Raw genomic sequence first — 12,380 nt, forward strand, 5'->3', positions numbered from 1 at the left:
CTCACATAGCTTTTAGCCATGGGCAGATCATGAAATATTGGTTACATACAGTATCTAAATTTGTCTTTTTGTGCTGAGTTAGTTTACATATGGCAATAGGCTGAATGTCTGTGTGGTTTCTTTGTTTGAATCCAGGGACTGCATCTGTATGCTTATGGAACATGACCCAGGGATCTCATTCAAGACTCTGTCTGATATATGTCAGCACAAACTAATCACCCATCTTTAGAGATTATAAAACATGAATTTTTTTTACCAGTACTCGATTTTAAACTTTTTTCACCACTTGCTTTTTTTCACAAGTGGAGAAAATACCGACTTGTAAAATCCTATTTCAGCTGGTCCTTTTTTAAAATTTGTTTAACCTTTACTTTTATTCTTCTCCACTGTTAGTTAGGAGTTTTGGAGTAAGAAAGAACTCTGATATTTTGCTAAGAGAACCGAGCTAGATACAGTGAGAAATTGTGCATTATTCTAAGTTAATTCCAGGACCAGTTAGCAACTATTTTGATGTGTTATTGTATCATTCAGTCACAAGGTGCACTGTGGGTAATATCTTTGCACTGGATGACAAGTGGGATGATGACAGATTTGGCTAGGAATCTCCCCTTGAAAATTCGGAAAGACAGATTAACATACCAGTATGGATGAAAATTTGTTTTTATGTTTCTTAACTGCCAGAGTTTAATGTGACAGGCTTTTCAATATCCAGTGGCTGGTTGTGAGGACTGTCTCCATCTCCCTATGAATCTTTCAGTTGATGATATGCCACCCTTGATCACCAACCATTTTTCAGTTTGTATGAAATAGGTGGGTAATCAAAGGAGCACTTAATGTGCTTATATTATAATGATCTTGGAAGACTTCAATAGTGAGCAAGGTCCATGGAGATTAATAAGGTGATCTTGTAGCTAGATGAGTTTGTTTCCATGGAGATTAGTAAGGTGATCTTGTAGCTAGATGAGTTTGTTTCCATGGAGATTAATAAGGTGATCTTGTAGCTAGATGAGTTTGTTTCCATGGAGATTAATAAGGTGATCTTGTAGCTAGATGAGTTTGTTTCCATGGAGATTAATAAGGTGATCTTGTAGCTAGATGAGTTTGTTTCCATGGAGATTAATAAGGTGATCTTGTAGCTAGATGAGTTTGTTTCAACCTCCACATCCTTTCAGTCATCACTTTCTTTTCATATATTTGATCCAGTTTTGATCATTGATCAAATGATTAAATATATGCTTACATCATCAAGATCTCAAACTATTTCAGTAATGAATAAGATAGATCTATATTAATGAGGTAATCTTACAACTAATTTATTGAGTTTGTTATGACTTGCAGCAATTTTTTTCTTCAAAAAAACAGACTTATGTGATTCAGATTTTACATGAATTTGATAATACATGGGATCTATGCCTATAAATGACATGTGTTTTTTTTGCATGTGATTGGCTGAGCTTGCTACAATTATAAAAATTGTTTTTCTGACCCAATTTTGATCAAACATTGTAAATATGTTTAAATTATTTAGGTCTTGGATAATTACAAGTATGGGCCTGGTCCATGAATATTAAATCAATAGTTTTAAAATATGATCAAAGAATGATCTGCTGGTATTTCAAATATGTTGTTATTCAGGTTTTAAAAAAATGGTAAGCAGTATTATTGGATTTTTATGCATTCATTTTTTTATGTGAAGGTAATGTTTAATTCTTTATACAAATTTTTTGAGTTATTTTTTTAGGAGTACAGATAATTGTAAGCTAAATCAATATTTAACATTTTCTTAGGTAGCTAAACTTTTTTTTATATAGAATAAAGATTTCTGTATCAAATATTAGTGGGGTTACAATTTTTGTGATTGGTTGTGTATGACAAATAAAAGGGTTAGAGTAAAGAACTAATTAAAGGGCATGACAAGTTAGCAGGTTAGATTAAATAGAGGGTATAACAGGTTAGATTAAATAGAGGGTATAACAGGTTTGATTAAATAGAGGGTATAACAGGTTAGATTAAATAGAGGGTATAACAGGTTAGATTAAATAAATGGTATAACAGGTTAGATTACCAGTATATAATAGCAAATTTGCAAATTAGAATACTGGTATATGGCAAAATAGTGTGACAAACTAATGTGTATGATGAGCAAGTGAGCATGGCAAAGTAGAAGGCATACTGAATTTATGGATAATTCTTTAGATTCATGTTTCAGTGTTATTCTTTGGCTGTTATTGGATACAGAGTGGCAACTTTCAATGACTGTCAAGAGGCGTCTGAAGAATTAAAAAAGGTAAGAAAAGTATAGTCATTGGTATTGTATTAGAAAAGCGTAATCATTAGTATAGTATTAGAAAAGTGTAGTCATTAGTATAGTAGGTATTAGAAAAGTGTAGTCATTAGTATTGTATTAGAAAAGCATAGTCATTAGTATAGTATTAGAAAAGTGTAGTCATTAGTATTGTATTAGAAAAGTGTAGTCATTAGTATAGTATTAGAAAAGCATAGTCAATAGTATTGTATTAGAAAAGCATAGTCATTAGTATAGTATTAGAAAAGTATAGTCATTAGTATAGTATTAGAAAAGTATAGTCATTAGTATAGTATTAGAAAAGTATAGTCATTAGTGTATTATTAGAAAAGTGTAGTCATTAATATAGTATTAGAAAAGCGTAGTCATTAGTGTAGTATTAGAAAAGCGTAGTCATTAGTATTAGAAAAGCATAGTCATTAGTGTAGTATTAGAAAAGTGTAGTAATTAGTATAGTATTAGAAAAGTATAGTCATTAGTATAGTATTAGAAAAGTGTAGTCATTAGTATAGTATTAGAAAAGCGTAGTCATTAGTGTAGTATTAGAAAAGTGTAGTCACTAGTATTAGAAAAGCGTAGTCATTAGTATAGTATTAGAAATGTGTAGTCATTAGTATAGTATTAGAAAAGTGTAGTCATTAGTATAGTATTAGAAAAGCGTAGTCATTAGTGTAGTATTAGAAAAGCGTAGTCATTAGTGTAGTATTAGAAAAGCATAGTCATTAGTATAGTATTAGAAAAGAGTAGTCATTAGTATAGTATTAGAAAAGTATAGTCATTAGTATAGTAATAGAAAAGTATAGTCATTAGTATAGTATTAGAAAAGCGTAGTCATTAGTGTAGTATTAGAAAAGCGTAGTCATTAGTGTAGTAATAGAAAAGTATAGTCATTAGTATAGTATTCGAAAAGTGTAGTCATTAGTGTAGTATTAGAAAAGCGTAGTCATTAGTGTAGTATTAGAAAAGCCTAGTCATTAGTATAGAATTAGAAAAGTATAGTCATTAGTATGGTATTAGAAAAGCATAGTCAAAAAGGTGATGTTTTCATCAGTTTCTAAATGGACATGTTTCATACAGAGATTTGACCCACAAGGGAGTTTTCTTAATACTAGTCTAGCCTACAACCATGCAAGACCATTATTTGTTGTCTAGTCACATGATTAGTCAGGAAAATCTAATGGCCTTGGCATTATATAATCACTCATGGATATATAATCAAAAGCTACTTATAATAATATCACCTATCATTTCTGTTTATAGATTCAACACCCCGATCTATTGGTGATGATGATAATTTTGCTTTTAAGTTCAGAATTTTTTAAACTCCTTTTACTAACCAAAATGACCGAATTGTAATGAAGTTTATATAAAGTCTAGGAAACAAAATAAAAAGCACCATAATTGATGTACAATGTAACAATTCTATGATGCAAGCTTTCCCACTCCTAAATTTCAATACCTGTGTAAACTTGGATTCACAAGATGGTATTTCAACTTCCCAGGTGCATGATATCAGGCCCACTCTGTCTTCCTGGTTTGACAATTTTCACATTTTCGTACAGTTCTTGTTTTAATTACTTAAAAATATGCCTTGTTGAATTCCATGAAACCGGGAATTCTGCCAAACTCGTGTTAAATCTAAAATTTGGAGTCTTATTTCCCATAAAAATTTATTATGTCATCTGAAGATGTTTATTTCCTCAAGTATTTCAGAATAGTTACAAAATCAGTTTGTGGATAGAAAGAGCACTCACTTTAATAATTAAACTGATAATTATACTTAAGAACAGAAGTGTATACTAAAAAGTTTTCTCAAGAAAGGTTGAGGATTCTTTCTCTAAAATGATTCTTAATAAACATGGTCTCCAAAGATTGAATATCTGAAGTCCTAATATCTTTTTAATTCCATTGCAGCAAATACGGGAAGCAAAAGAAGATCTTACATCAAGAGGTTTTAAGTTTGATTAGAAGCAATAAAGGATTATTACAGTCATTTTTCTCGTTTCTAATTGACATTTGACAATACAGATTAACCCAATCAATAGTCTTGCAGATAAGATTGTGAAATCATGTGAGAGCTGGCTGTAAGTCTAGGATTTCTTGTTTTACTCTTATAAGGAGATCTAAAGGCAATACAAGCACTGGAAGTCTGAGGTTTGTTTTTGCAGGTCCAGGAAGTGCCTGTGGCAATGTGTATCACAGGATGCTACACAAATCACAAAAAGCTTTAGTCCTGTTACACCATCCAAAATCATAGTATTAATTTGGAGTATTAGAAGGTACTTTTGTACTTACACAAATTTTAAAGTCATTTTTGGATTCTATCAGTGTGTTTCATTCAATGCTTTTGGTTCACCAGTACATAGTGAATATTATTTGTAATGCCACTGGCATTCATTTGGATTACTAGATTCTTCTGGATTGGATAGAAAATTTATGACAGTTCTGTTGATGATTTCATACATTATACTTTAACTTATTTGTACTTTTTCACTTCGTTTGTAGGGACATAAATTATATTTTTATCTCATTTTGTTACTTATTTTAAGACCACAGAATTGTAACACTTAACTGAAGCATGGGAACTAATTTGTTGGAATACGAATTATAAGATCTTGTGGAAAAGATGTGTCGGTGTGTCTTAGTAATCGTGGATTTTCTAACCCCTTGACAGCATATGGGATGTCTTCTATTCAGTTTTGTAAATACTTGTGTGAGAGTCAAATGTGTGATAAATCGATGACCTTTTATAACATGTGTCAACATGATGTACAGGAATGTTTAAATCACATTTATAACTCCATGTGTATGACATGCGTGTGTGTGATAATAGTCAACCTTTTTAACCCTGTGTCGACATGATCTACAGGAAGTCCTCTAATCAGATTTCTAAAACTTCTGCAAGAGACTTGTGTGGGTGATTCACTGAGAACCATTGTAACCCGTGTGAACATGATTCACAGGAAGTACTCTCATATTTATAAAACATTTGCAAGAGACTTGTGTGGGTGAATAGTTCACACTTCAGACATTAAGAATTTCAAAATAACAGACTATTATCCCCACTGCAAAGACATTTGTGGAAGTTATGGGTGCAGAGAAAGATGATGTCTGATGTGCTGTCAAAAGTATGATGGATAATTCATTTCATTGATATTTTATGTAATCTAGAATAAAAAGTATCCAAATAGTGCAAGTCTATTTATTAATTTTTGTTTTGTTGGATATTTACACTTTAATTGAAACCAGCGAAGAATGTCTCGTTGTAGTCCAAATTTGTACAGGTGAGAAATATGTTATTGATATATTTATTTGTGAGAAAACAACTAGAACGTTTTCAAAAATTCTCGATTGCTCTTCTGTTTGAGGAGCTATGCAGTGTAATTGTTAATAGTGAGTGGATGAGAGAGCTGTTTGAGGAGCTATTCCATGTAATTGTTAATAGTGAGTGGATGAGAGCTGTATGAGGAGCTATGCAGTGTAATTGTTAATAGTGAGTGGATGAGAGAGTTGTAGGAGCTATGCAGTGTAATTGTTAATAGTGAGTGGATGAGAGAGCTGTTTGAGGAGCTATGCAGTGTAATTGTTAATAGTGAGTGGATGAGAGCTGTATGAAGAGCTATGCAGTGTAATTGTTAATAGTGAGTGGATGAGAGAGTTGTAGGAGCTATGCAGTGTAATTGTTAATAGTGAGTTGATGAGAGCTGTTTGAGGAGCTATGCAGTGTAATTGTTAATAGTGAGTGAATGAGAGAGCTGTTTGAGGAGCTATGCAGTGTAATTGTTAATAGTGAGTTGATGAGAGAGCTTTTTGAGGAGCTATGCAGTGTAATTCTTAATAGTGAGTGGATGAGAGAGCTGCATTGATACTGATGAATATACAGTGAATGTCAGTAAAAAATTCCATGTACCTGTGTTATAAGTGGATTAATAAAAAATATGTAAAAAAAAATTTTGGATCCGATTTACTTTAGGTATTAGGGGATAATGCAGTAGCAGTGTCTATCTGTCCATACATGGTTTCATTGTGACAACTGAAACTTGCTTCAGTTTGCTTTATGATAGCTCAAATTTCATGCAGCCCTTTTAATCAAACTTCTTAGGTAGACTTCACTTGCACAAAAATAGTAACCTATTGATTTGAGAATCTAAAGGTCAGTGGAAGTCGAATTGTGACCTCAATTTCCACATGTCAAGTTCGTTGCAAATAATTATCATCATGCTTCATCGGTGGATGACACTTTTTAAAAGTGGTAGCTCCCTGTCTATTTCAAGTTCTGAGATGAGTCACTTGAGATCATAATGTGATTTTTTGTTTTCGCACCGTAAGATTTGATCCTGCACCTTTTCAGTTGTGGGTTTGGCCCACCAACCACTGAGCAACAGACTGGATGAGGTTTTTTTTGATGACAGTACTTGCAATGTTTTTTGAGAAATGCAACTTAATGTTAAAAAAAAGGCCCAGATGGGCGTGAGATCGCTCTCCTTGCCGACATCTGCCTAACAGCTAAATGCAAGAGCAGAAGGAAAAGAAATTGGGTCAATAGGCTGCTTTCTCTTGAAATTATTTCTAATGCTGTTGATTGTATATGTTATGAAAACAATTGTTTTAAGTTTTCTAGTTTTTTGTCAGCATAATTTTACCAGTACTGAATGCCAGGACACATTGTGTCAGAGTTGGTCAGATTCTGTTTGCAGTTAATTAGCTCTTTGGTTTGTACAACAGAAAAAACCTTATGGGTGGCCTGTTGTCTGTGGATCCTTTAGTACATGTTTGATCTTGCTACTCCTTCTAAACTACATGAAACTTCAAATACACATTCATCCTAAGGTCTTGATCGGTGCTGATGAAAATGGTCGGATCCTATATGGACTGCCAGTTCGAAAACCTTGTTATCACTACTCCTAAATGGAATGAAATATTTCAATGAGATTCATCCAGAAGATTTTTTATGATGTCTAGTTGGTCCTAAATGAATATGCTGTTAAAGTGATTTGGATTGCAAGTTTTTATCCCTCTCGGTTTTGCCTCCTCAAATTAGCTTGAAAAATAATGTTATCAGTTCATTTTCTATATGGGGTTAAGGATGTGGTAGAGAAGCAAAAAGATGAATAAGTTTTGGCAAAATCAAGGGTTTTATGAGAGTAATCTTTCCAATAAGGGACAAGTCACATTTGCTCCACCAGCTGAGAAATTTATTTGCTTCCTTTACTTCGAAAAGTATTAAGTTCAACCATATCCTCCAAATTCAAAGAGGAATCTACTCCCAGTAATCTTAAATTGGTGATTGATCAGTCAATATTGATTTAGGAATATAATTTTTCATTATAATTTTTTACATTTCCAATCCAAATAACTTTTAATTTAAAAACATTGCAGTTCAGACCTGATGACAAGGCAGTCATTGGTTGTCTTCAAGGGCAAAGGAGAACCGTCTAACAATAAAAAAGCATCATCAGCATACAACCCTAATTTGAGCTCCATTGCATAATAGAAAATGCCACTAATATTTGTTGTTGTTGTGGGGTTTAACACCATTTTTCAGCACATGATAGGCTATGCATGGCAGCCAGTATTAATGGTGGAGGAAGAACCCGGGAAAACCCCAGGAAGAACCACTGACCCACGAGAAGCTACTGGCACTAATATTTGTAGGTTTTTTTAGTTGCAAGAAGTTCAGTTCCTATTATAAGTAAGTAGGATGCTAAAGGGTCACTCAGTCCAAATTAAAAAAATGGGGATAAATGTCCATTATTAATGATACAACTGTTTGATTTATTGCAGAATACTCTCAACCACTGACAAATAGATTCTGCAAAGTTAAAAGATTCCAGGTCATTCTCCAGAAAGTCCCATTTGACCAAGTCGAAAGCTTTTTCGATGTCTATCAGTAAGAGAAGACCATGTTCATTTTTTTCCTCAAGATAACGCATCAGATCATTATTGTATTTTTACCCTTTCATCAACCCTTTTGACTGCCACTAATAATAACAAGGAGAACTTCACCCTAGAAGCAACTGATGCTGAAGCAAACTTGTAATCTTAAGTTGTGTGTGTGTGTGTGTGTGTGTGTGATTTGGAATTTAAATGTAGCTCTAACAATTTTTCATTCAAATTGCTATGATGTCTGCAGTGTGACAGTTTATAGTGATGTCTAGCACTGGGGCATCATGCTGCAAACATGTAGCATGATGTCTCACCCAGTCACATTATCCTGACTCCAGGCTGACCAGTCCTAACACTAACCTCTTAATGCTGAGCGCCAAGCAAGGCAGCTGTTTGTACCATTTTTTAAAAAGTCTTTGGTATTACTCAACCGGGGATCAAACCCATGACCTCCTGCATCCGAGGCGTACATCGGCGTCTCCAATTTTTAATGAATTTTATGTCTTTATCTTCGTTTGGAATGCAAGTAATGATTCCCTGTGACTAAAATTCTGAAAAATGTTGCATATCATATCAAGCATTTAGAGACCTAAAGCAACCCTGACCTTTCCAAAAGAATTTGTAGAATTCAACAGTAAATCCATTGTTTCTTTATATTTTTCACATTCCTCAAAAGTTTGTTTATCTTAACTTGAGCATCTTTCAAACTCTGAAAGTCTTTTATCATAATGTAAAAATTGATTATGAGTTTGTAAATTATTGTTCTTTTGACTTTTGTATCATTTTTTATAAAAATCTTTTTGGTGATTTAATATCTCTTTCTGACTTGTTACCATTGTCCAATCTTCCATAATTGACTCTTTTTTGCTTTGTTTATGTAATTAATCTTTTCAAGGTTAAGGAAACAATTATAAATTTTCTTAACCAGACTGATACCACCTTGCTTTCGATCTGAGCAGTATGCCCTTCCACATTTTTTTCTTTTTTATTCGAAGTCTGCTTTTATTTGTTCATTTTTTTCATAATGGTGACATTATTATTTTGGTTCATTAAAGTTTGTAAGATCTCTATATTTCAGCTTCATTTTTCTATAAAAATTTGTGTTTCCTGTTTTGCCTTATTTTGATTTGTAAATGTGCACAGATTTACAAATGCTAATCTCAACTAAACTTAATTCACTGAGAAGAAAAACCCTACAACCAAACATCTTCTAAGAATATGACGCTAATATAGAAAATTCACTCATTAATCTTCCACAGTGATGGTAATCTTCTTGGATATCAACAGTGCTGACATGATGGCCATGTGAATAAGAAAAGAATGACGTATGCATGAGCATCAAAAGTACAGGGTTTACCAGGGGCAATCCGGTGTTCTGGAATCTTCTCGTTCACCCTAATGGTAGAACAAACTCTCATCATAGCAACATAGGTGAAATGAATGAATGCGGATGTAGCCTAAGTAAACCTTGTGCAACCACATTATATTCAAACATCACTTGATTATCGGTATAAATATTTTTGGCATTGACTTAGCAGACTGAAGGTATCTGGCATCGACTTGAAGCCCGAGCAGACTGAAGGTATCGCATTGACTTGAAGACTGAGCATACTGAAGGTACAGATACGTATAAATTTAAGTTGAATTTTCATAAACATTTTCAAACATGCTTTACACATTATTTGTAGTATCCCCTTTGAATTTTATTATTTGCAACAAGATTTATTGATATGTTTAAAGAAACTGTTTTCATGGACATTCAGTAGATACATACATTGGTTGTGTGTCATGTAAATGTTGTTTTAGTGGCAAGTATAAACATATTATTTCTAAACACACCCTAAACACACCTAAATAAACCCAGTCCTTCTCATCTTTAGCTACCTACACAAGTATTAGTCATGTATTCTGAGCACATGGCTATGCTTATATCACTTGACTGTGGGTCAAAGGTCATCAACTTACTGGGGACAGAGGTGCGGGGTTAACCAATATTTAAAGTAGAATTGTTTGCCAAGTCAACTTATAAATGTGAAATAGTGTTAGGGCTGGTCGGCCCGGTGTCAGCATAATGTGACTGGGTGGGACATCATGCTACATGTCTGCAGCATGATGCTCCAGTGCTAGACATCACTATAAACTGCAACACTGCAGACATTGTAGCAATATGACTGAAATTTTTTTTAAACTACATTAAAAATCCTAATCACACACACACACACATACAATGTGAAAAAAGCAAACAATGTCAGGATTGGCACATTAATGTATATGTCAGACAAATATCAGTTATGTTTAATAATAAACTGTCAGAAAACGTTCTCTTTTTCATATCTGATTGTATTGGGTTTGAAATATAAGCCATATCATTTTTTTAAGTTCTGCCCATTTCCTTTTACATCCTTATCAGGTCTTTAAAATATAAACATGTTGTCAAAGCACAAATATGCAAGCATTTTCTTTTTAATTTCTGCATCTGTAGCAGTAAGATATCTGCAAGTCCTGATTAAGAGTGTAGTTAGAATTTTCTTACAAGAATTTTCATTGATGTACTGGGCCTTATGCAGTAACTGACAATATATTGATATTTTCTTAAGTATTTTCCATCTCAGAAGGATGAAATGAAATCATTTGTAGACTCAGCCCGTAAGATAGAGCTGCTGCAGGTAAATTAAATCTATGTTTTATATGCAATACTTACCTTATCATTAGATTGACATGGTCGGGGTTGTGGTATACTAGTGAACAGATTTATCAATTTGTCACCTTTATTTGTCAATTAATGCAGACAACTCACATATTAGCCCTGGTTTTCAATTACCGCTTTTTAAAAAAGTTTCAAGTGTATTCTTTGTGTAAAAATAATCCTAAATTTTTTATTATCCACCCAGGTATCAGCGACTATCACTAAACACCAATATAATGCAGAGCAAACTGTATGTAGGGTCTGTCTGGACTAATATATATATATATATATATATATATATATATATATATATATATATATATATATATATATATATATATATATATATATATATATATGCTTTAATCTTGTGGAGAAAACAATACAACTTGAAATAAGCTGTTTAAAAAAATTATCTTATGAATATTTGTTAAGGTCATCCAATCTATGTAGAGTGATACAGAGGTATTGGGAAGGTCATCCAATCTATGTTGAGTGATACAGAGGTATTGGGAAGGTCATCCAATCTATGCAGAGTGATACAGAGTTATAGGCCAATCTATGTAGAATAATACAGAGGTATTGGGAAGGTCATCCAATCTATACAGAGTAATGCAGAGGTATTGGGAAGGGCCACAGCAATAACCAGACATGATTTGTCTCCATTTTAAAGTGGAATTCCATTTTTTTCCTGATAAGAAAAGTCAGATTCTCTTTGTAGTCCATTTTTTTATTATCTTCTCTGATCCAGTTTTAAAAAGATGGTCTGTTGATTCCATTATGCAATGATCCTTGTAGAGTATTCAATCTGTATATTATTTAACACATAATCATTTTAAGAGTAATCTGATTGGTCAAAAGTTTCTACTCAATCAATGACTCTTTGTGTAACGGAAACTGATGGAAATATAAAGAAAGAAGCATGCTTGCAAAACAAGGCATCTCAAGTATTAGAGAGAGAAAAGAACACAAAAGGTCTGGATAACAGTTTTTAAAATATGTGGAAATAGGAATGGCAAAAGTGGAAAGTCAGTGGAAATGTAGTTGGTCAGTTCATAATACAACAGAAATCCAGAAGACTGGCATTTTGTGATGTTTGCAAGAATGATCTGAATTATGCTAACTGTGGTTATCAGAGTTTGGCACAGTAGCCAGCACCTCCAAAGGAAGCTGCATACAGAGAAATTGAACATCAGAAGCACCAATTACAGCCAGTACAATGAGGTGCTTGAAAGGAAAAACTGAATGCTGAGGGAAAAAAGTAAAGAGCCAAAAATGTCTGTGGTGACAAAAATGAAAGCAAAAGAAATATCAAGGTAGCAAAAAAAGCAAGACTGGCATATCAGTATCAACAGGTCATCTCCAAAGCCAGGCTTGACCCAGTAAATGAATTTGCCTATTCTCTTGACATCAACTGGTACACTAGTTTCTGTTGTCTTCTTTGTTCATTATGCAAAAATTCCGTTTCACATTACACAATTACATTGTTAAAAAAGTAAATTT

The 12,380-nt window shown here is 33.2% G+C and overlaps 1 protein-coding gene across 1 annotated transcript in view; it reads left to right on the plus strand.

Annotated features, from left to right (window-relative positions):
* Nucleotides 1-5,497, plus strand: part of LOC149788631 (dolichol-phosphate mannosyltransferase subunit 3-like) — a 43,752-nt gene extending 38,255 nt beyond the window's left edge. Inside the window, exons 4-5 of the mRNA XM_089974719.1 lie at nucleotides 2,210-2,287; nucleotides 4,220-5,497. Of these exons, the coding sequence (XP_089830845.1) occupies nucleotides 2,210-2,287; nucleotides 4,220-4,273 (132 nt within the window). The 3' untranslated portion in view covers nucleotides 4,274-5,497. The remainder of the gene's footprint in view (nucleotides 1-2,209; nucleotides 2,288-4,219) is intronic.
* The last annotated feature ends 6,883 nt before the right edge of the window (nucleotides 5,498-12,380 follow it).

Source organism: Sinohyriopsis cumingii, chromosome 11, assembly GCF_028554795.1.
Source record: "Sinohyriopsis cumingii isolate HCF-2022 chromosome 11, ASM2855479v2, whole genome shotgun sequence".
Classification (NCBI taxonomy): Eukaryota; Metazoa; Mollusca; class Bivalvia; order Unionida; family Unionidae; genus Sinohyriopsis; species Sinohyriopsis cumingii.